At 49.3% G+C, this 24,560-nt stretch overlaps 1 protein-coding gene across 4 annotated transcripts; it reads right to left on the reverse strand.

Annotated features, from left to right (window-relative positions):
* Window positions 1–881: 881 nt before the first annotated feature.
* GANAB (glucosidase II alpha subunit) lies at window positions 882–24,553 on the reverse strand. Of its 4 annotated transcripts, none has more exons than XM_003920233.4 (25): window positions 24,449–24,553; window positions 17,185–17,289; window positions 16,923–17,031; window positions 16,548–16,675; window positions 11,622–11,801; window positions 11,112–11,177; window positions 10,240–10,309; window positions 9,993–10,080; window positions 9,810–9,906; window positions 9,372–9,552; window positions 7,616–7,769; window positions 7,180–7,415; window positions 6,960–7,086; window positions 6,778–6,857; window positions 6,400–6,543; window positions 6,176–6,272; window positions 5,762–5,863; window positions 5,341–5,584; window positions 3,337–3,401; window positions 3,096–3,172; window positions 2,908–2,982; window positions 2,619–2,732; window positions 2,383–2,495; window positions 2,122–2,222; window positions 882–1,987 (listed from the first exon to the last, which is right to left on the reverse strand). In XM_003920233.4, the coding sequence occupies exons 1-25, from the start codon at window positions 24,484–24,486 to the stop codon at window positions 1,878–1,880; spliced, it is 2,901 nt and encodes a 966-aa protein (XP_003920282.2). In that variant the 5' UTR covers window positions 24,487–24,553; the 3' UTR covers window positions 882–1,877. The 4 variants fall into 4 exon arrangements, with proteins under 4 accessions (XP_003920282.2, XP_074257700.1, XP_003920281.2 ...); XM_074401599.1 differs by having other exon boundaries at window positions 9,993–10,076; window positions 10,236–10,309; XM_003920232.4 differs by lacking the exon at window positions 11,112–11,177.
* Window positions 24,554–24,560: the final 7 nt, after the last annotated feature.

The following is a 24,560-nucleotide window of genomic DNA, read 5'->3' on the forward strand; positions in this document are numbered from 1 at the left end:
ATCACAAAAATTATCTGGGTGTGATGGCAAGGGCCTACAATCCCAGCTACTTGGGAGGCTGAGGCTATAGTGAGCCGTGATCATGCCACTGTGCCACTGCATTCCAGCCTGGGTGAGACCCTGTCTCAAAAGAGCCAAGCCCGGTGGCTCATGCCTGTAATCCCAGCACTGTGGGAGGCTGACGCAGGTGGATCACCTGAGGTCAGAAGTTCAGGACCAGCCTGGTCAACATGGTGAAACCTTATCTCTACTAAAAATAGAAAAATGAGCCAGACATGGTGGTGTATGCCTGTAGTACCAGCTACTAGGGAGGGTGAGGCAGGAGAACCACTTGAATCCAGGAGGCAGAGGATGCACTGAGCTGATATTGTGCCACTGCACTCCAACCTGGACAAGAGTGAGACTCAGTCTCAAAAAAAAAAAAAAAAAAAAAAAAAAAAAGGCTGGGCACGGTGGCTCAAGCCTGTAATCACCTTGGGAGGCCAAGGCAGGTGGATCACGAGGTCAAGAGATCGAGACCATCCTGGTCAACATGGTGAAACCCCGTCTCTACTAAAAATACAAAAATCAGCTGGGCATGGTGGTGCGTGCCTGTAATCCCAGCTACTCAGGAGGCTGAGGCAGGAGAATTGCCTGAACCCAGGAGGCGGAGGCGGAGGTTGCGGTGAGCCAAGATCGCGCCATTGCACTCCAGCCTGGGTAACAAGAGCGAAACTCCGTCTCAAAAAAAAAAAAAAAAAAAAAAAAGGGAAAGGAAGGAAAGAAAGAAAGCAAAAGAAGGGAGGAGAGGGGAGGGGAGCGGCGGGGAAGAGAAAATGTAAGCCTAAAAGGCTTCTAGGGTCTGTGGCTCAGGCTAGAAATAGAATCCAGACTACTACCAGTTATTTATGGTTTATCCCTTTATTGTTTCTCCTTTTATCAAAACCTGTCACAGCTGGGAACCAAGAGGAAGTAAAAAAAATACCCACAAATATTCCCCCTGGCTCCCCATTAGTCCTCCCCTAACCCCCCAACCTAGGGCTTCTGGCCAACCCCAAGCACACATGATCATCTCCCCCCACCCTCAGGCTTCTCCCAGCAATAAATACAGGTGACCATGATTCAATGAAACCACAACTGATTTCTCCATCTTAAATGCCCCTCACAGGGAACAAAAAGGGAGGAAAATAAGTTTAATACCCATCCCCTCTTAAGAGGTGTGGAGACTTCTTTCCCCCAAGGGACAGAGGAGGTAGAACTGCCCCTCTAAGAACTGCAGCAGCTCTACAAGGAATCAGGGAGAGAAAAAGGCTGGAATGAGAGGGAAAAGAACGTTCTTGAGCAACCTCACTCCTTTGATCCATTTATCCCGCACCAAGTAAGGGGTGGTCCCAGTGTATCAGTGGGGCATAAAAAAGGGAGGGCTGACAGAGTAGATCCTGGAGGAAGAAATGAAAGGAGAGCAATCTGGTGGGAGGGAAGGAAAAAAGGAGCCCTAACTCATTGCCCTCATCTTCAAGAAATGGTATCAACATACAAGAGGTATGAATGGATAGTCTCAGGGCGTTCAGGGCCCCTAAATGAGAGAAAGAGAAAGGACGGCAAGGGCCCTGTGGTTTCCAGGTCTTCATGAGTGAGTGTGCTCCAGTTAGAGCAACAGGATGTTGGGGGCATGAAGGGAAAGGCTTGGGATCATCGGAGTGGGAGAGGTTAGGAGATCACAAGAGGAATTTGGAGCCCAGGATCAGTCCTCTCATCTTACCCAAATGTTGGCAGAATCTGGGTCTTAGACTAGGATATGTGAAGTCTGGGGAGGGCCGAACTCCAAGGCAGAAGAAAGAATAACTCTCACCACTACTGCTCTCCTTCCCTCCCCCCAACCCAGAATGTCCCTTGGGTTATCGCAGGTGAATACTCCAATCCGATGCCACATTGATGCCAGGCTTGCGCAGGACCAACACAGAAGTCTCAGGGTCATGCTGGAAGGACAAGCGGCTTTCCAGAGATCCTGGAGGAGGAAGGAAAAAGAGTGCCATAGTCATACCAATAGGCTATACAATATGTTCCTACAGGCAAGGCCATCCCCAAACCTGCCCTGTCTTCCCTCCTTCCCCCATCCTGGGGGCCAGAATGGTCACTCACCTTTTGTCTGGAGTACCACAGCTGCTGGCTTTCCAGCCCCTATAATCACCACTCGCTCAATCCAGATTGGTGTCTCAAAGTGTCCTTCAGGGTCTGCTGAGCTGGAGATGACAAAAGCAGATGCCCATCAGGAGAAAAAATGTCCAAAGGAGGAGACCCAAAGCAAGGTCAGGATGTGAGAAAAGAGCACAACGAACTGGGAGCCCCCAAAAAGAACAGGCCCTAACAAAGGCAGCCAAGGAAGAATGGGTACCCCATTACCTGGAGACAAGGGTGTTGCCAGAGAATGAGAATCGACGCAGCAGGAACTCTTGGCGAGTCTGATAGTTGAATGTGTGCCCATCATCCAGAAAGAGCTCTCCTTGAGCTGTACCCTAAGCAAAAAGTGGGACAGGTGAGAGCCTAAGCCCAAGAGTGAATGAGGGGAACAACCCCAGGGGACTAAGTCCTAGGAAGGTAGGCAAATGACTGAGGAGACATGCTGCCCATGCACTTACCTGAGGGCTAAGCGCAACAAAGAGAGTGATGGGGTCATCCTTCATACAATCTGAAGACCGTCGCACTCGCATCCACCGAGGCACAATTGTCCCTCCACGCTGGAACACAGGGATCTAGGGCAAGAGCAATGCCAGGATGAAGCGGCCTCCTTGTCCAACCTAGGGCTCCGCAGGATGTTTTGCTCTTACTCGTGTGCCCACGTAGGTACTGGACCCTAAGGCACACATTCTCTCCGCTTCTGGAAATCTACAGGGAGACGGAACTGGCAGCCAGACCAAGCTTACTCACACTGCTTAGAGTTACAGGCAGGTACAAGGTCTGGGGACCATGATGTTTCTGGTAGCTTTGAATGTCATACCACACCTGTGGGTGAGAAAAGAGGTAAGACACTGGATCACTCACTGCACAGGGGTCCCATCCTGTTTGCCTCCTTTGGCTTCCACCATCTTTCCCCACCACCCGCTTCCTTAACTCACCTCCCCTTGGCCAGGGAGATAGACCTGCACACCATGGGCTCCAGAATCTGATACCGGGTGAACCAGCAGTGCATCCCCTAAAATATACCAGAATCAACTCTGAATGGAGGGGATTAGTTCCCAGACCAGGGAGCACCAAAGTGCCTGCCCTCTGCACCACTAGTCTCACTAGTCCCTCCCTGGGCATCTTCAGTGCTTCCTGGCCCAAGCCAACCCACCACCAACTGTCCTCATTTCTCACCAAGCAAAAACTGATCATCTATACTGAAGGTGGTCACATCCTGAGGATACTGCACCCACAGGGGCCTAGGAGGGAATAAAGACAAGAAAGGAAAACTTTTCCATTTTGGCACAAGTCAAAGATGCTCCTCAAGGAACTGGCAATAAGAATAGCACAGGGGTTAAGACCCCAGGAGTTTGCAGTGAGACAGTCGAGTTGGGGTTCATGTCTCAGTTATGCAATCCAATCTTAGTCATTTACCTTCCTAAGCCATCTCCCTGCTACTTCTCTACCCACTACTGAAACCATGCTGCACAGAGCCTGCCAGTAGCCTCCTTGCATGTTTCACTGCCCTCGTTTGCAGGGCCCTCCAGAAGCAGATCACATTTTCTTCTTTTTTTTCCGAGACCGAGTCTCACTCTGTCTCCCAGGCTGCAGTGTAGTGACGCAATCTTGGCTCACTGCAACCTCTGCCTCCCAGGTTCAAGCGATTTTCCTGCCTCAGCCTCCTAAGCAGCAGGGACTACAGGCACCTGCCACCACGCCCAGCTAATTTTTGTACTGTACTTTTAGTAGAACACAGTTTCACCATGTTGGTCAGGCTGGTCTCAAACTCCTGGTCTGTCCTCCTGCCCCCATTTTCTGCCCATGTTCTCAGGGCTTCCTTACTCAAAACATACTGATTTTTTTTTTTTTTTTTTTTGGAGATGGAGTTTCACTCTGTTGCCCAGGCTGGAGTGCAATGGTGCAAACTTGGCTTGCTGCAACCTCCCCATCCCGAGTTCATGCGATTCTCTTGTCTCAGTCTCCCAAGCAGGTTAGATTACAGGCATGTGTCACCACACCTGGCTGTTTTGTATATTTAGTATAGAGACGGGATTTCACCATGTTGACCAGACTGGTCTTGAACTCCTGACCTCACTCAGGTGATCCACCCGCCTCGGCCTCCCAAAGCGCTGGGATTACGGGTGTGAGCCACTGCACCTGGCTGACATGTTTGTCTATTCCTAGTACATAACAAGCTAATTTCTACTTTAGAATTTTTGTACTTGCAATCCCCTCTGCTTGGAAGATTCTTCCTACATGACACGATCTGTCACACTCATTCAGACCTCATCTTCCATAGCCTTCTTCTCAAAAAGGATTTTTTTTTTTTTTTTTTTTTTTTTTTGAGACAGAGTCTTGCTCTGTCACCCAGGCTTGAGTACAGTAGGGCAATCTCGGCTCACCGCAACCTCCACCTCCTGGGTTCAAGATTCTCCTGCCTCAACCTCCCGAGTAGCTGGGATTACAGGCACCCACCACCACACCTGGCTAATTTTCGTATTTTTAGTAGAAACAGGTTTTCACCATGTTGATCAGGCTGGTCTTGAACTCCTGACCTCAGGTGATCCACCTGCCCTGGCCTCCCAAAGTGCTGGGATTACAGGTGAAAGCCACCGTGCCTGGTCTCAAAAAGGATTTTTGTTTGTTTGTTTGTTTTTTGAGACGAAGTCTTGCTTTGTCGCTCAGGCTGGAGTACAGTGGCGCAATCTCAGCTCACTGCAACCTCCACCTCCAGGATTCTAGCAATTCTCCTGCCTCAGCCTCCCGAGTAGCTGGGACTACAGGCCCACACCACTATGCCCAGCTAATTTGTTTTGTATTTTAGTAGAGATGGGGTTTCACCATGTTGCCCAGGCTGGTCTCCAACTCCTGAGCTCAGGCAATCCACCCACTTCACCTCCCAAAGTGCTAGGATTACAGGCATGAGCCATCATGCTAGGCCTCAAAAAGGATTTTTATGACCACCTAATCCCATTACCCTGTTTTACTTTTCTGAAGGAGCTTATGACTGCTGGCAATTTTCTTTAAAGGTTTACTATTATTCATCCCCATTAGTCTCCTTCACTCTTGACCTTAAAATCAGATTTCATGCTTTACAAGGCTGTGGTGAGTGAAGAAAGCGGCCCAGAGATGAAGCCCAGTCCCTAATGTCCCCCAGCCACCTCAGCCCACTCTTCACAGCCCAAGTGAATGTCTCACCTCATGATAGGAATGCCTTCACGATGGGCCTGATAGAACAGGGTGTACCAGAAGGGCAGCAAAGAGTATCGCTGGCTCAAGGCATCACGGATTATATCATTATACGGAGACGGTAACAGCCACGGCTCTCGCCGCCCAGTGTCCAAGTGGGCATGTGCCCGGAAGAATGGCTGGTAGGCACCCATCTGGTACCAACGCACAAGCAGCTCTGGCTCTGGATTTTTGAAGAAGCCACCCACATCAGCTGGAAGAGGGGAGAGAGGGAGCAGGTTGGAAAATAGGGTGACGGAGAGATACTGCCTAAGAAACTTCCCAAGGCGTACCTCGGACTCTCAACTCTCTTTGCTTACACCTCAGTCCTGTGCCCTCTACTTTGCACCTCTCCCACCAAACCGAGAAACCAAATTCCTCCCTCTCTTACCCCCACAGAAGGAAAGTCCCACCAGCCCCAAGCTGAGACACATAGGGATAGAGATCTTCAAATGGTCCCATTCGGCAGTGTTGTCCCCTGTCCACACGGCTCCTGAGGAGGCAAGAAGTGGGGAGCTTGTACATGGTAAAGGGGTTCAGCTTTTTACATGGCTGACCTCCAACATCTGCTCTGGGTCCCCAGAACCCTGCTGAGGATGCAGTTCACAAGAACACTCGAACAAGGAGTCGACCTCCCACTCCCTGACTTCCCACAAAACACATAGCCGGGAGGAAGCAGATGCAGTGTGTGGCTCCCAGAGGACATGTGCACGGGGAGATTACTCAGAGAGCCAGGCCCTGGTCCATGGCTCCTGAGATCTGGTCTTCGTACCGTTCTGCCACAGCTTCATTCTCTAAACCTTACCAAAGCGCTGGGAGCCAGCAAAGAAGGCCCTGCTCAGGACAAAGGGGCGTTCCATGCCCCCAGAGCGCTGTCTCAGCCCATCAGCCGTCGCCATGTGCTGGGTGGGGAGAGAAAAGAGCAGTAGTAAGAAGCAAAAGCCAGCTGTCATCTGGTGCATCAGCCCTAGGCCTCAGTCTCCGGGCTGTTTTCCTCTTTCCACCACCTCTCCTCTCTCAGCCCCTTACCACATAAAGGCCATAGATGTTATGCAGATCCCGGTGCTCCCAGCCTCCATAATGCTGTGCATCCTTGAGCATGGTGACTTCAGGACCATTGAACACAGATGGTTCATTCATGTCATTCCAGACAAAGAGGTTGGGAGCTGAGCCCTGGGAACATGGGCAGAAAATGAGGACAGAGGACAGAAGGGAGGAAGAAAACAGCATCAGAGCAGAGAGCTCCTAGGAATCTAAAAAGATGCATTTTTCAGGGCTGTCCCAGGATCATCAAGGCCCCCTGATATGTTGCTGGCAATCAACCACAGAAGGGTTGGCAAGCAGAGAGAGATTCAGGGAGGCAGGTGGGACAGACAGACACAGGTCACGGGGAGAGGCATTCCCTACCTCATAATTGTCATAGCTGAACATGTTAGCCCACCAGGACCTCATCGTGGGATTAGTGAAGTCAGGGTAACCAGCTGAGCCTGGGAGATGTTAAGGGTGGCTCTCAATCTCCTAAGGGGCAAAAGACCCACCATTTTACCTCCCTGGTCAATCACGTCTCCCTCAATTCTGGGTCTGCTTACCTGGCCAGCACCAGCCCTCATAGTCAGAGCCATCCCGGGTTTTAACATACAGCCCCAGGTTCCGCAGCTCATCGTGAACTCGGTAGCCGGAGTCCACCTTGATGTGGGGGTCTACGATGGTCACCAGCTGAGGGCAAGGAACATGGGTGGTCAGGTCTCTTTAGGGCTACTACACTTCAGCTCTATCCTGAGAAGACCAAGCGTGACTGCAACCCCTTACCTTCCGCCTCTTAGAGGCCAAGCGCTCAAGCATGGTACGGGGCTGAGGGAAGCGACTGGGGTCCCAGGTGAAGTACCGCTTGCCATCAGCATGTTCAATGTCCAGCCAGATGACATCACAGGGCAGGTTGTGATCATCAAAGCCCTGATCCACTTCCAGCACATCAGCCTCGTCCCGGTAGTTCCAACGGCTCTGGTGGTAGCCGAGGGAGAAGAGCGGGGGCAACGCCTGGGTTCCTGGAGGTTCGAGGGATGGGGGTTACAAAGAGGATCAGGCTCAACATTCAAAAACTGAGGGAGGCTTGTGAACTAGAGGCAGGCTGAGAGGTACAGAGCTAGAAAAGAAACTAGGGCGTGAGATCTCTGAAAACACACAGAATCACCCCTGACAAGAAGAAAAGAGCAGAAGGATGAGGCTGTGAGGGAAAACCATGTACCTGTGAGACTAGCATACTGCCGGAAAACATCAGAAATGGAGGGCCCAAGCAGCAGGAAGGTATCAATGATGCCAGTCTCTGACATCCAGTGAACATCTGTCTGTGGGGTCTCCCCAGAGCCCTGCAGGTAGTCCATCATCTTCCCAAACAGGGTCTGTATAGGGACCGAGAGAGAGGTCAGATACCTTCTGCCCTCCATTTTCCAACCCCAAGACAAAAAGCAGCAATTTTCTCCTCACTGTCCACACATAGCTGGCTCTTAAAAGTTGGTTTGGGTAAAATTAAATGGGCCTCCTCAGTGAGGTTTTTGCCCATCCTCATCCTGCTTTCTTGTGGTCTTTTTTTGTTTTGTTTTGTTTTGTTTTGTTTTGAGATGGGAGTCTTCCTCAGTTGCCAGGCTGGAGTACAGTGGCTTGATCTCAGCTCACTACAACCTCCACCTCCTGGATTCAAGCAATTCTAATGCCTACGCCTCCCGAATAGCTGGGATTACAGGCACCTGCCACCACACCCAGCTAATTTTTTTTTATTTTTAGTAGAGACAGGGTTTCACTATGTTGGCCAGGATGGATTCGCTCTCCTGTTGTGATCCACCCACCTCAGCCCCACAAAGTGCTGGGATTACAGGTGTGAGCCACCACGCCCAGCCGTTATTTTTATTTTTCAAACATTTTTAGAGATGTGGTCTTGGGCCAAGCCTGGTGGCTCACACCTGTAATCCAAGCACTTCGGGAGGCTGAGGCAGGCAGATCACAGGATCAGGAGTTCCAAACCAGCCTGACCAACATAGTAACACCTTGTCTCTACTAAAAATACAAAAACTAGCTGGGTGTGGTGGCACAGGCCTGTAATCCCAGATACTGAGGACGCTAAAGCACAAGAAATCACTTGAACCCGGGAGGTGGAAGTTGCAGTGAACTGCAATCGTGCCATTGCATTCCAGCCTGGACCACAGAGCAAGACTCTAACTTAAAAAAAGAAAAAAAAAAAGAGAGAGAGAGAGAGAGATGTGGTCTCGCCATGTTGTCCAGGCTGGTCTCGAGCTCCTGGCCTCAAGTAATCCTCTTGCCTCAGCCTCCCAAAGCGTTGGGATTACAGGCACAAGCCACCATCCCTAGCCCCATCTTGCCTCCTTTGTTCTGCATTTAATGTGTCTTTCTCCCTGTGAATCAGAAGTTTTTCTTTGTTTTTTGTTTTTGAGACAGAGTCTCGCTCTGTCACCCAGGCTGGATGGAGTGCAGTGGTGCGATCTTGGCTCACCACAACCTCTGCCTAGTTGGGGTTACAGTTGCCCACCACCACAGTCAACTAATTTTTATATTTCTAGAAGGGACAAGGTTTCACCATGTTGGCCAGACTGGCCTCCAACTTCTGACCTCAAGTGATCTGCCCACCTCAGCCTCCCAAAGTGCTGCGATTACAGATGTGAGCCACTGCACCCGGCCCAGAACGTTTTCAGCCTCAGTTAACACTATATCCTCAGCACCCGGAAGAGTACCTAACACATAACATGCTGATAATACGGGCATCCTGTCAGTCCAGAATAGGCAATGCCTTCCCTAAGAATGTGTGTGAGCATATATCACCTGCGAGTGATTAGGGAACTCAAATCCTGCCCACCAGGCCCAGGGTCCCTTCTCTCACCCAGTCCCCAAATAAGCTATCACCCCAGCTCCCTCAGAGCGAATATCCCTAGTGTACCTACTTGTCTCAAGGCTTAGAAGCCTTACTCCCTCCTTTCTCCCCATGCTCTCACCTTCCCGGCAGTGTTGGAGGATATATCAACCCAGGTCTCTGCAGCATTGAGCCAGAAGATGCCCAAGTCGCGATGAGGGTTGTGTGCCAGGAGCACAGGCACAGACCCATACAAGGCCATGGGGTTGTACAGCTCATACTGGAAGACATCCAAATTGTAGAGGCGATATGGCTCCCCACCCCTGCAGGCAAACAGACAGACTTGGGCTGCTAACTGGCCCCAGGTGGCAGTATATGCTAACTCCACTCCACAGACACAGGTGAGAGATAAGCATTGGCTTCTGTCCTTTCTCAAAATATTTTCTGATCACCAAAGATGATTCCGGACACAGGAAGTGACCCATACTTGTCTGGAGTATCCAAAATGCACACACATCTCCCTAAAGGCCTGACTTCTTCCTGCCCACCTCTATCTTCCTGGTGTCACTATAGGACTCACTCAGTGACCTTCAGCCTCAGATTGTCTGCATGCTCAGGGATCCCATAGACATGCTCCATGCCTGGCAGAGAGAAGTCCAAACCCACAGACATGGGGCCTGGAACGAAAACAAAGAACAAGCTTCAGAACTTCTGCTTGGAAAGGAGCCCTGCACGCCAGCCCAAGGCACTCCTAGCCCCTCACCATATGGCTTGCTGTCAGTGTGAGTTTTGAATGTCTCCTCCCAGGCTCCTGGCTCATCTTTCTCTGCCTTCCCCTGAGTCTCCTCTGGCTGTAAGAAGAAAAGAGGACCAATATCCAATCATACCAGTTCTATTTTCCCCCTCCCATCAACTAAATCCCATCCCTAATGGTGAGACTAAGTTCGAGTTTCTCATGGGCCAGCTTCCCAGCCAGCCCTATCCTCCAACCACCCATCCCTCCAACTTGCCTTGTCGCCATCCGGGGATGTTTCCTCAGGCTGGGCCCCATCGCCCTCAGCTGGGTCTTTTGATCCTTGCCTGGAAGGTAGGAGAGCTGTCTGCTCCAATCCAGAGGGGGCAGGGACGAGGGGCTAGTGGAAGGAGGGGTGGGGGAATAGAGAGCCAAGGGTCCAAAGGAACGAAGGCATTGGAGGAAGGGACTAAATGTTAAATCTTGGAGAGGGAACCCCCAATGAGCAGATAAGTTTGCAAAGGATGGGGAGAGAAATGAGAAAGGAAAATGAAGAATAGTGCCACAAAGAGGCACAGGCCTGAAAACCAGCCTTTGCCAACATCCCAGAAGAGACAGGCATGATGATTCAAGGGCTTGGGTTATGAATGCCAATCCTGGCTCTGTTGCCTCTACTGAGATTCTGGCCCCAACTGCCCTCCCTGGGCCTCAGCCTCCTGGCCCGACACAAGGGCTTTGCAAAGGCATGTGGGTCATACTATACGAAGCCTCTACAGATATACATAGGGACTTCAAGAGATTCTGCCAAAAAAATGCTTTTGAGGGCAGGTAGCTCTGCCCAGAACCTCAGGTGCACGTCAGCTGAGAGTCAGGAACCCCAGCAATAGGCAGCATCTCTTCATCCCTTGGCAAAGCAGTAAGCTCCCTATATTCCTTAAGGACCTGACTTCCAGCATTTCATCTTCCTTCTTCCAGGCAGCTCCCAGCCAGGGTAACAGGTAACAAAGGACCAAATATCACACAGCAGGGGAAAGTAGGATGAGTGAAAAGCTGGGCATGGAAGGGTCTGGAGCACCTCCCCCTGAAGGCTAGAGTGAAGAATGGGTAAGGGCAGAGGAATAGATACAGTACCAGTGGCCATGAATTTACCTAGAGAAAAGGTTCTTGATCTTATCCCATATGCTACCGAGCGTGAGACTAACTTTATCCGAGAAACTGGGGCAGGAGGAGATGGGTAGGGAAGGGGAAAAAGAAGCACAAAACCAACACAAAAACAGAAACATAAAAGTGAGTTTCAGTCGACAAACTTCCAGAGATGGGGGGAAAAAGAAACCAAAACAATAAAAAATAAAAAGGAAGAAAATAAATCTGGGAAATGTGATGATGTGAGAAGGGGAAGGAGGAGACACAGACCCAGGCAGGCCTCCCAGAGATGCTCAGGGTACAGTTCAGGGACAAAAGTGATTGCCTCCTGGTCTGTACAGGAAATGGAAAAAATTACACCCAGGTCTGGTTCCTACTCTCCCTGAGAGAGAGCTTCTCCCAGCCCCCAGCCCCCACCTGGCTGTCCTGCCAGCCTGTCTCCTCCCAGTGCCATACCCCACAACAACCCTACGCTCTTCACACTAGGTTCCCTGCAGTCGCAACCCCTGTACTCACGAGACCCTAGGGGCCCTCTGGTGCTCAAAATGCAAGAGTCCTCGGGCATTGACACTAAGCAGAAGACTTCGGTCCTCTAGGAGGTCAAGGCGGAATGGCCGTGCTGTCAAGATGATCTTATAGGGTCCCTCAGCCATGGTTAACTCCACACTGTTGTCATCACGACCAGAGACAGAAAGCCTGGAAGAAATATCAAAAGAAATATAAGGAATTGCAAAGGGCCAAGAAGAGTAATGACAACTCACAAGATAAGGGGACCTACCTGCTAAGAGCAATAGGCAGTGTGGTAATAGAGCAGGGATGGACAAGTTAATCAACAGAATCAAATAAAGGCCCCAGAAATAGATCCAAGAATACTTATTCCTTTTGGAATGTACTAAAAACTAAGAGGTGGCATAGCAGATGATTGAGGAAAGGAGAACTATTCAATAAGGGAGCTGAAAAAACATTTTCCACATTAAAAAAACTGACTTTGCATATAGGAAGACAAATGAGGCCAGGTGCGGTAGCTCACGCCTGTAGTCCTAGCACTTTGAGGGGCTGAGGCAGCCAGATTGCCTCTACTCAGGAGTTGGAGACCAGCCTGGGCAAGGCAGCGAAACACCGTCTCTACCAAAATACAAAAATTTAGCCAGGCGTGGAAGTGTGTGCCTATAGTCTCAGCTACTCAGGAGGCTGAGGCAGTAGAATCGCTTGAACCCAGGAGGCAGAGGTTGCAGTGAGCCAAGATCTCACCACTGCGCTCCAGCCTGGGGGACAGAGCAAGATTCTGTCTCAAATTTAGAAAAAAGAAAAATTATTTATATATATATATTTTGAGTCGAAGTCTCGCTCTGTCGCTCAGCAGACTGGAGTGCAGTGGCACAATCTTGGCTCACTGCAACCTCCACCTTTCAGGTTCAAGCAATTCTCCTGATTTCAGCCTCCCAAGTAACTGGGAGCTAGTATCAATCTGGTCTCAAAATCAATAAAGAAATAAAAGCAAAAGCTTTAGAAGAAAATTTATATATTTTTGGCTGGGCGCAGTAGCTCACTCCTGTAATCCCAGCACTTCAGGAGGCTGAGGTGGGCGGATCATAAGGTCAGGAGTTCAAGACCAGCCTGACCAACATAGTGAAACCTCACCTCTACTGAAAAATACAAAAATTAGCAGGGCATGGTGGTGTGCACCTGTATTCCCAGCTACTCGGGAGACTGAGGCAGGAGAAACTCTTGATCCAGGGAGGCAGAGGTTGAAGTAAGCCAAGATCGTACCACTGCACTCCACCCTGAGAGACAGAGCAAGACTCCGTCTAGAAAAAATATATGAACATGCATATATTTTTCTGACCTTGAGGTAAAGGAGGACTATTTAAACACAATAAAGGAAAGGCTAACACCAGAAAATAAAAGACTGATACATCTAACTACATTAAAATTAAAAATTTCTAAGACGGGCGCAGTGGCTCACACCCATAATCCCAGTACTTTCAGAGGCCAAGGCAGGAGTTCAAGGCCAGCCTGGCCAGCATGGTGAAACCCGATCTCAATTAAAAATACAAATAATTAGCTAAGCATAGTGGTGGGTACCTGTAATCCCAGCTACTTGGGAGGTTGAGGCAGGAGAATCCTTTGAACCTGGGAGTCGGAGGTTGCAGTGAGCTGCGCCACTGCACTCTAGCCTGGGCAACAGGGAGAGGCCCCATCTCAAAAAAATAATACGAAAGTTTAAAAAAAAATTTTTTTAAGACGAGTCTAGTGACACATGGCTATAGAAAACAACAACAGCCGGGCGCGGTGGCTCAAGCCTGTAATCCCAGCACTTTGGGAGGCCGAGGCGGGTGGATCACGAGGTCAAGAGATCGAGACCATCCTGGTCAACATGGTGAAACCCCGTCTCTACTAAAAATACAAAAAAATTAGCTGGGCATGGTGGCGCGTGCCTGTAACCCCAGCTACTCAGGAGGCTGAGGCAGGAGAATTGCCTGAACCCAGGAGGCGGAGGTTTCGGTGAGCCAAGATCGCGCCATTGCACTCCAGCCTGGGTAACAAGAGTGAAACTCTGTCTCCAAAAAAAAAAAAAAAAATAGAAAACAACAACAACAAAAAAATGGCCGGGCGCGGTGGCTCACGCCTGTAATCCTAGCACTTGGGGAGGCAGAGGTGGGTGGATCACCTGAGGTCAGGAGTTCAAGACCAGTCTGGCCATCATGGTGAAACCCCATCTTCAAAAATAAATTAATTAATAAAATTAATAAAATTAAATAGAATTTAAAAAAGAAAACAAAAAAAATCAATATAAAAAGGGTATTTTTTAAAAAGGCCTAATCAAGTGCAGTAGTGAGAAGAGGGGAACGAATAGAACAAGGAGTTCAATCTGTAACTGACTGTGAGCAATCAACTGAGATAACTCACTACCTTTGGACCAGCCAATAAAATTTTTAAAAAGGTAAAGCTGGGGGCCAATAAACATGAACTCTCATCCTTGCATCTTTCCTTTATATCTAAAACTACTCTGAAATGAAAACTGGGGTTTTGTTTTGTTTTGTTTTGTTTTGTTTTTGAGATGAGGTCTGACTATGTTGCTCAGGCTGGCCTCAAACTCTTGAAGAGATCCTCCTGCCTCAGCCTCCTGAGTAGCTGGTACCATAGGCATGTGCCACCATGTGCAGCAAAAGTATGTGTGTGTGGTTTTGTTTTTGTTTTTTGAAACAGGGTCTGGGTCTGTTGCCCAGGTTGGAGTACAGTGACAAGATCATGACTTGCTGCAACCTTCGCCTCCCAGGCTCCAGCAATCCTCTCTCCTCAGCCATCTGAGTAGCTGGGACCACAGGTACATGCCACCATACCTGACTAATTTTGTATTTTTAATAGAGACAAGGTTTTCCCATGTTGCCCAGGCTGGTCTCAAACTGCTGGGCTCAAGCAATCTGCCGACCTTGGCCTCCCAAAGTGCTGGGATCACAGGCATGAGCCACTGTGCTGGGCCGTGTGTGTGTGTGTGTGTGTGTGTGTGTGTGTGTGTGTGTGTGTTTTTTAAAGACACCTTGGCTGGTGCAGTGGTTCATGCCTGTAATCCCAGCACTCTGGGAGGCTGAGGCAGGTGATCACCTGAAGTTGGGAGTTCAAGACCAGACTGACCAACATGGAGAAACCCCACCTCTACTAAAAACACAAAATTGCCAGGCGCGGTGGCTCAAGCCTGTAATCCCAGCACTTTGGGAGGCTGAGGCGGGTGGATCACGAGGTCAAGAGATCGAGACCATCCTGGTCAACATGGTGAAACCCCGTCTCTGCTAAAAATACAAAAAATTAGCTGGGCATGGCGGCACGTGCCTGTAATCCCAGCTACTCAGGAGGCTGAGGCAGGAGAATTGCCTGAACCCAGGAGGCGGAGGTTGCGGTGAGCGGAGATCGCGCCATTGCACTCCAGCCTGGGTAACAAGAGTGAAACTCCGTCTCAAAAAGTGGTGGCGCATGCCTGTAATCCCAGTTATTCAGGAGGCTAAGGCAAGAGAATCGCTTGAACCCAGGAGGCAGAGGCTGTGGTGAGCCAAGACAGTGTCATTGCACTTCAGCCTGGGCAATAAGAGCAAAACTCTACCTCCAAAAAAAAAAAAAGAAAAAAGAGTAAACTAGAGCTATATGAAAGGGTATTAAAGTTATGAGAAAAAAATGGAAATCCCGGAAGACTACATGTACTAAGATACTTCCTCTGTAAAGCTCAAAAACAAAAAATATATATATATATAATTTATTGCTTAGGCGCATATATACACGTGTATATATGTATACACACGTAACACAACTGTACAACAAAAAAAGGCAAAGGAATAAGCTTCAAAATAACAACTACCTGCTGGGCATGGTGGCTCACGCCTGTAATCCCAGCACTTTGGGAGGCCGAGGCGGGTGGATCACGAGGTCAAGAGATCGAGACCATCCTGGTCAACATGGTGAAACCCCATCTCTACTAAAAATACAAAAATTAGCTGGGCATGGTGGCGTGTGCCTGTAATCCGGTGAGCCAAGACCACGCCATTGCACTCCAGCCTGGGTAACAAGAGCGAAACTCCGTCTCAAAAATAAATAAATAAAACAACTACCTACATCTGGAACAGTCAAGAGTACAGGACAGTGAGAAGCATATGGTTGGGCTGAGTGGAGAATTTATAGGGTGGAGTATTTACTATGTTTTCTTTTCTTTTTTTAAAAAAACAGAGTCTCGCTCTGTCACCCAGGCTTTAGTGCAGTGATACGATCTCAGCTCACTGCAACCTCCATCTGCTGGGTTCAAGCAGTTTTCCTGCCTTAGCCTCCTGAGTAGCTGGGATTACAGGCACCTGCCACCACGCCCAGCTAATTTTTGTATTTTTAGTAGAGATGGGGTTTCACTATGTTGGCCTAGCTGGTCTCGAACTCCTGACCTAATGATCTGCCCACCTTGACCTCCCAAAGTGCTAGGATTACAGGTGTAAGCCACCATGCCCAGCCACTATGTTATTTTCTAAATTATGTATTTAAGAAAAAGCCATGCATGGATGCATGGAACCCAGATAACAGGGTATCATGACTCAAGAATCTGAGTAATCCTATTCTGAATATCTGTGGGGAAGGGGAGGGGGAGAGGGAAAGGGAAGGCGAGGGAGAAGGGGAGATAAACAGGGCCTTGTTTATATCCATTTATATCACCTGCCCAAGGCCTGGCAGGGAAGAGAAAGCAATACTTGTTTGCTGAATGAATGAATGAATGAATGAATGAACGAATGAATGAGGATAAAGCGGTAAAGAGAAAAGTGAAACAGAAGAAGAGGTGAGGAAAGTTTGAGCATGGCAACGTTCTAGTTAACTATTACCTTAATGTGGTAAAGAATGTCAGTCACCAAAAAAAAGTTGATTAGAAAGTTTTGGGAGCACAGAAATGGAAGTTTTTCAGGAAACATTTACCGAGCCGTCAGCGGATCAGCCACCAAAGCATCTGGCACACGGTATCGGGGTCGCCGAGGCTCCAGTTCATCAATCCTGATCCGAGTCATGTTCTTTTGAAGCCCCTGGAGCTCTAGCACCAGCAACACCTGCCGGGACAGAGGTGTGGATCTGGAGAAAAGCAAGGGGCTACACCAAGGAATTCACTTTGAACCCATTCTCTCCTAAGGGGTCTCTTCCTTCCCTAAGGGCCAAGATCACATTTCTTCATAAAGTAAAAGTCACAAGATTAGACTGCGATAAAATATTGGCCACAATTTCCCCCTTTCCAAATTACCCACTTTCCAAATTAGCCACTGCCCGACCCCCACCAGACTCTTCCTTGTCTCGCCTGACCTTGGTGACCTCATTGATCAGATGGACCGTGAGGGAATCAGGACCAAGCTGTAGAGAGTCCAGCAAGGCTCGGTATGGAGAGAGGCCTGGCCGTATGCTTCGTTGTCGCCTGCCAAGTGGAAGGGTTGGGAAGTAAGGTAGGTGGCCACCTGCAATGTCCCTAGGTCCCTCTATCACCTGCAGTGTCCTTAGGTACTCCATCTGCCACAGACACCCCCCACATTACCCTATATTCCATCCCTCTCTCCCAGATATATCATACTTGCAAAAAGAACTCTCTTCACAGGTCTTAAAGTTGCTTCTGTCCACAGCAAGTGTGATCCCCAGGCAGACCCCTAAAAAAGCCAGTACCAAAGATGCCCAAGACCTATGGAGAACAGGACAAAGATGAAGCAATCAGCATGGGGGTCAGGAAGGACCCTTCTTCAGAAGGAAAAGCTTCTTCCTGTCGGAGCATTAGAAGACAGATGAGGAAAGAGGGGAGAAAGATGGAGTCACATAAAATAGAAAAGGAGGCAGAGTGGACATGGGGTTATGGTTCAGGCCTGAGAAGTTGGCTCACTCACACCTTCCTTTTTTTTTTTTTTTTTTTTTTTTTTGGCAAGGAGTCTTGCTCTGTCACCTAGGCTGCAGGGCAGTGTCAGCAACCTCCACCTCCGCCTCCTGGGTTCAAGCGATTCTCCCACCTCAGCCTCCCCAGTAGCAGGGATTACAGGTGCACACCACCGTGCCGGGCTAGTTTTTGTATTTTCAGTAGAGATGAGGTTTCACCTTATTGGCCAGGCTGGTCTCAAACTCCCGACCTCAGGTGATCCACCCACCACACTGGGATTACAGTGAGTGCTATAATTACAGGCGTAAGCCACCTCACTGGTCTACACCTTTCCTTTGAAAGGCAGAGTAGACAAAAGATCTTTCCCCTTCAGAAGCCCTGGTGTTGACTCTGGTGACATCAGCCTCTCAGAGGAAAGGAGCAGTAACAGCCAGTCTCAGAGGAAATGGTAGTACTGTATGTGTGGAACAAAGAAACAAAGCAAGCTACATCTTTCCATGGGCAAGACACTGGGTGGATGCAGAGTTAAAAGTTAAAGATGAGGGCTGGGCACAGCGACTCAAGTCTGTAATCCCAGCACTTTAGGAGGCCGAGGCAGGCGGTTCATGAGGTCAATAGATGGAGACCATCCTGGCCAACATGGTGAAACCCCGTCTCTACTAAAAATACAAAAATTAGCTGGGTGTAGTGGCATGTGCCTGTAGTCCCAGCTACTCGGGAGGCTGAGGCAGGAGAACTGCCTGAATCCAGGAGGCGGAGGTTGCAGTGAGCCGAAATTGTGCCACTGCACTCCAGCCTAGTGTCTGGAGACAGAGTGAGACTCTCTCTCAAAAAAAATAAAATAAAAAAACACCACCATCACTACCTAAAACTGAAAAAAAATAACAAAAGCTAAAATGTACTGAGCCCTAATTCACCCCTGGGGGCATGGGTAACCACTTTATATTACTAGTTTTTGATTCTGCATGCAATTTTTTTTTTTTTTTTTGAGACAGTCTCATTCCATCATCTAGGAGAGAGTGCAGTGGCGGGATCTCAGCTCACTGTAACCTCTACCTTCAGGGTTCAAGTGATTCTCATGCTCAACCTCCTGAGTAGCTGGAAATAAAAGAGCATGACACCATGCTGGGCTTTTTTTTTTTTTTTTTGAGACAGAGTTGCACTTTGTTACCAGGCTGGAGTGCACTGATGCAATCTCAGCCTACCGCCACCTCCTGGTTCAAACAATTCTTCTGCCTCAGTCGGCTGAGTACCTGGGATTACAGGCACGAGCCACCACGCCTGGCTGATTTTTGTACTTTTGGTAGAGACAGGGTTTCACCATGTTAGCCAGATGGTCTCAATTTCCTGACCTCATGATCTGCCTACCTCTGCCTCCCAAAGTGCTGGGATTACAGGCGTGAGCCACTGTGCCCGGCTTAATTTTTATATTTTCAGTAGAGACAAAGTTTCACCATGTTGGCCAGGCTGATCTCAAATTCCAGACCTCAAGTGATCTACCTGCCTTGCCCTCCAAAGTAGCTGGGGCTGCAGGTATGCCAGAGCGCCCAGTAAATTAAAAAAAAATTTTTTTAGGGGGCCAGGCACAGTGGCTCACACCTGTAATCCAGCACTTTGGGAGGCTGAGGCAAGCAGATCATGAGGTCAGGAGTTGCATATCAGCCTGGTTAATATGGAGAAACCCCGTATCGACTAAAAATACAAGAATCAGCCAGGCGTGATTGCTGGTACCTGTAATCCCAGCTACTCAGGAGGCTGAGGCAGGAAAATTGCTTGAACTCGGGAGGCGGAGGTGGCAGTGAAGACTGCGCCATTGTACTCCAGCCTGGGCAACAGAGCGAGACTCTGACTCAAAAAAAAAAAAAGTGTTGAGATTACAGTATGAGTTATTGCAGTTTTTAACAGTATCAGTGCCCTGGTCTTACAGCTAGAGATTTTAACTTAATTAGAGAGAAATCTGGGCATCAGAGATTTCTTTTTTTTTTTTTTTTTTTGAGATGGAGTCTCGGTCTGTCACTCAGGCTGGAGTACGGTGGCACGATTTCAGCTTACTGCAATCTCTGCCTCCTGGGTTCAAGCAATTCTCCCACCTCAGCCTCCTGAGTATCTGAGATAACAGGCGCCCACTACTGCGCTCAGCTAATTTTTTGCATTTTCAGTAGAGACAGAGTTTCACTGTGTTGCCCAGGCTGGCCTCCTACTCCTGACCTCATGATCCGCCCACCTTGGCCTCCCAAAGTGCTGGGATTACAGGAGTAAGCCACCACGCCCTGGGATCTTGCCCTGTCACGAGGCTTGAATGCAGTGTCGAGATCTCGTCTAATTGCAACCTGTCTCCCAGGTTCAAGCAATTTCCCTGCCTCAGCCTCCCAAGTAGCTCGGACTAGAGGCACATGCCACCACATCCAGCTAATTTTTTGTATTCTAGTAGAAACGGGGTTTCACCACGTTGGCCAAGATGGTCTCAATCTCCTGACCTTGTAATCTGCCCACCTTAGCCTTCCGAATTGCTGGGATTACAGGTGTGAGCTACCACACCCAGCTAGTTTTTCCAAAGCTCGCTAAACAACTCTAATGAGCAACCTGAGTTCAGAACCACTTCTTTACATGCATATTTTTTTTCCCTTTCTTTGTTTTCTTGGTGAATACATGGTTGGGGTTTATTTCCAGATGGGCACCCAGCCGCCCAGCTCATTTTTTAAAAATTTTTGAGCCGGGCACGGTGGCTCAAGCCTGTAATCCCAGCAGGCTTTGGGAGGCCGAGGCGGGTGGATCACGAGGTCAAGAGATCGAGACCATCCTGGGCAACATGGTGAAACCCCGTCTCTACTAAAAATACAAAAAATTAGCTGGGCATGGTGGCGCGTGCCTGTAATCCCAGCTACTCAGGAGGCTGAGGCAGGAGAATTGCCTGAGCGCAGGAGGCAGAAGTTGCGGTGAGCCGAGATCGCGCCATTGCACTCCAGCCTGGGTAACAAGAGAGAAACTCCGTCTCAAAAAAAAAAAAAAAAAAAAAAAAAAATTGGGGGGCTTAGCAAAGTGGATCACGCCTGTAATCCCAGGACTTTGGAGGCCAAGGCAGGCAATCACCTGAGGTCAGGAGTTCGAGACCAGCCTGACCAACATGAAGAAACCCTGTCTCTACTAAAAATACAAAAAATTAGCTGGGCGAGGTGGCACATGCCGGTAATCCCAGCTACTCAGGAGGCTGAGGCAGGAGAACTGCTTGAACCCAGGAGGCGGAGGTTGCGGTGAGCCGAGATCACGCCATTGCACTCCAGCCTGGGTAATGAGCGAAACTCCGTCTCAAACAAACAAACAAAAAAACAACTTTTTTTTTGTAAAGACGAGTTCTCACTAAAGTTCCCCAGGCTGGGGACATAGTGGCTTATGCCTATAATCCCAGCACTTTGTAGCTAGTTTAAGACCAGCATGGCCAACAGAGCAAAACCCCATCTCTACTAAAAATACAAAAATTAGGCCAGGCGCAGTGGCTGACACCTGTAATTCCAGCACTTTAGGAGGCCGAAGCAGGTGAATCACCTGAGGTCAGGAGTTTGAGACTAGCCTGGCCAATATGATGAAACCCCATCTCTACTAAAAATACAAAAAAAAAAAAAAAAAAAAGAATTAGCTGGGCATGGTAGTGCGTGCCTGCAGTTCCAGCTACTTGGCAGACTGAGGCAGGAAAATTGCTTGACCTCAGGAGGCAGAGGTTGCAATGAGCCAAGACTGTGCCACTGCACTCCAGCCTGGGTGTCAGAGCGAGAAACTGTCTCAGAAAGAAAAAATTAGGCCGGGCGCGGTGGCTCAAGCCTGTAATCCCAGCACTTTGGGAGGCCGAGGCGGGTGGATCACGAGGTCAAGAGATCGAGAACATCCTGGTCAACATGGTGAAACCCCGTCTCTACTAAAAATACAAAAAATTAGCTGGGCATGGTGGCACGTGCCTGTAATCCCAGCTACTCAGGAGGCTGAGGCAGGAGAATTGCCTGAACCCAGGAGGAGGAGGTTGCGGTGAGCCGAGATCGCGCCATTGCACTCCAGCCTGGGTAACAAGAGCGAAACTCTATCTCAAAAAAAAAAAAAAGAAAAAATTAGCCAGGCGTAGTGGCACATGCCTGTAATCCCAGCTACTCAGGAGGCTGACAAACAAAAATTACTTGAACCTGGGTGTCAGAGGTTGCAGAGAGCCAACGCTGCACCACTGCACTCCAGCCTGGGCAACAGGTGTGACTGTCTCAAAAACAAAAAAAATTGGCCAGGCGCGGTGGCTCACATCTGTAATCCAAGCACTTTGGAGGCCAAGGCGGGCAGATCACCTGAGGTTGGGAGTTCAAGACCAGCCTGACCAACATGGTGAAACCTTGTCTTTTAAAAAAAAAAAAAGAGGCCGGGAGCAGTGGCTCAAGCCTGTAATCCCAGCACTTTGGGAGGCCAAGGCGGGTGGATCACGAGGTCAGGAGATCGAGACCATCCTGGTCAACATGGTGAAACCCCGTCTCTACTAAAAATACAAAAAACTAGCTGGGCATGGTGGCGCGTGCCTGTAATCCCAGCTACTCAGGAGGCTGAGGCAGAAGAATTGCTTGAACCCAGGAGGCAGAGGCTGCGGTGAGCCGAGATCGCACCATTGCACGCCAGCTTGGGTAACAAGAGTGAAACTCCGTCTCAAAAAAAAAAAAAAAAAGAAAAAGAAAGAAAAAAAGAAAAAAAAAATAGTTGCCCAGGCTGGTCTTGAACTCCTAGGCTCAAGAAATCTTTCCACCTTGGTCTTCCAAAATGCTGGGATTATAGGTGTGAGCCACAGTACCCGGCCTGAACACCGAATTTTAAACGTGCTTTCCCAGTGACACTGATGTGGGCAAAATAAGAGCGTACTCTGAGAAAGTGTTTCAAACTGGGGGTGGGAGGGTTCTTCTAAGCATTAAAGATTTACAACCAGCCGGGCACGGCGGCTCATGTCTATAATCCTAGCATTTTGGGACGTCAAAAAGGGAACATTAGGCAACATAGCAAGACCTCATCTCTACTGAAGGAAAAAAAAAAAAAAAAAAGAGTGGGGCATGGTGGCGGGTTCCTGTAGTCCCAGCTACTGCGGAGCTACTCCTGTGGCTGAAGCCAGAGGGCTGCCTGAACCCAGGAGTTTGAGGTTGCATGAGCTATGACTGCACCACTGCTCTCCAACCTGGGCCACAGCACAGGACTCTGACTCAAAAAAATAAATAAAGGCCAGGCGTGATGGCTCACGCCTGTAATCTCAGCACTATGGGAGGCTGAGGCAGGCCGATCACCTGAGGTCAGGAGTTCAAGACCAGCCTGGCCAACATGGTGAAACCCTGTCTTTGAAAAATAAATTAAATAAATAAATAAATAAATAAAATTAATTAAGACTGGCCAACATGGTGAAACCCCCATCTCTACAATACAAAAATTAGCTGGGTGTAGTGGCATACATGTCTGTAATCCCAGCTACTCAGGAGGATGAGGCAGGAGAATCACTCAAACCTAGGAGGTGGAGGCTGGAGTAAGCACCACTGCACTCCAACCTGGGAAACAGAGCAAGACCCTCTCTCAATAAATAAATAAATAAATAAATAAAATTTTACAACCCGTAATAAGGTAACTAAACACAGGATCTATTATACACGTTGTATCTAGTTATCTAGCATTAGCTTCAGCATCTACTTGAAAGCTAAAAGAAAGTTACCAGAAAGGAGATCACAGTGAGCCCTCCAGCTCCAGAGCAATGTATGAAGCAACTATTCCACAGCACGGAGACAGAAAAATGAGGAAAACACTAGGCACCATGGTTTAATAGGACAAGCAGGAATAAGTACTAGCAAAAACAACAGAATAAATGCTACCAGAAAACTCTATAGCAAGGCATGCGGCACAGGTCCTGCAGTGACCTGAGTGACTGCAGCAGGCACTCTCAGTCACTGACCCACGTCCACCTGCCAAAAGCAGCAGCAACCAGAAGTACAGTGAGTTAAATATCCCCCGGGGCCCTATTTGCACAGTCTATAAAATCGGTTTGGGAAAATGCCCATGGAGATAGGATTTCTAAAGCATCTTTCAAATATGACCTGTTGGAGGGCCCCTAGCAATTCACGGAGGCCTTGACCACCCCAAAAGACAGGTGCTCATAGGCCAAAGTCAGGAATGAGCTGCAGGGCAAAGTGCATCCATTTATTGTTTCAGATCACAGGTTCCCAGACAACTAGGTTTATGATCCATGCTTTCTTCACTGCTTCGGACAGTACACGCCTACCCCACCCCAGTACATCCGTTAGTTGCTTGTAAACATTTTGTGGTGCTGGTGATGTTTTGAATCCTTTTTTTTTCCCCCGGTAATATAAACTCGAGAGCGTGAACTAAGCCATTCGATTACATGTTGTGTTTGAGCAACATCATCCACGCTAACTGTGAGCTTACTGGACCCTGGCCCAGCTGTGCCCAGCGATCGCGGACACTGAACTAAGAGCTGGTGCTCACGTGAAGACAAGGGCAGAGGAGGATTCGGAGCTCTAGGGGATACAGCAAGAAGGGTAGTGCAGGCTTAACTGCTGGCCCAGTGCTTCCAGCTCAGCCGAGGGGCCGCAGGGCAGCAGGCTGCATTCCCCGACGCCAGGCCTCATCTTGTCCCCCGCCCCGACGGCCCCGCGCACTGCAGGAAGGGGGCGGCGACGTTGACCGCCGCGAGCCGCCAAAGGATGGCGGCGGCTAAGAGCGGCCAAGGCCAAGAAAGGCGCACAGCTGCGGCTTTTTTGAGCCGCCGCGCAAAGGCCCCCAGCGTCGCGCGGGTCTACGACGGGGAGACTGGAGGCGTCTGAGACCGCCTTCAGAAGAACAAAGGTTCCTCGCGAGGCCGGGGGTGGCAGAGTGTCAAGAGAACCTACAGGAGGAGTGGAATGGGGCTTTGGGGATCTAGGGGCGTCCCAGGCGCGCCCCCAGGTTCCGGGCTCCTCACCGCCTCCTACGCGCCGCCACTGCCGCTACCGCCGCCATCTTGTGCCGGGTTTGCTCCTTGACCCCGTACCTCCCGCCCCACCGCGCGCTCTCAGCCACGTATACTAGTTCCC

Source organism: Saimiri boliviensis, chromosome 6 (genome assembly GCF_048565385.1).
Source record: "Saimiri boliviensis isolate mSaiBol1 chromosome 6, mSaiBol1.pri, whole genome shotgun sequence".
NCBI lineage: Eukaryota > Metazoa > Chordata > Mammalia > Primates > Cebidae > Saimiri > Saimiri boliviensis.

Coding starts and splice junctions, on each gene's coding strand:
- GANAB (XM_003920233.4), bottom strand. CDS start 24,486: ATGGCGGCGGTAGCGGCAGTGGCGGCGCGTAGGAGGCG. Junction 9,553..9,809: donor CTGAGGCTGAAGGTCACTGA/GTGAGTCCTATA, acceptor GTTTGCCTGCAG/GGGTGGGGAGCCATATCGCC. Junction 7,416..7,615: donor GCAGTATGCTAGTCTCACAG/GTACATGGTTTT, acceptor TCGAACCTCCAG/GAACCCAGGCGTTGCCCCCG.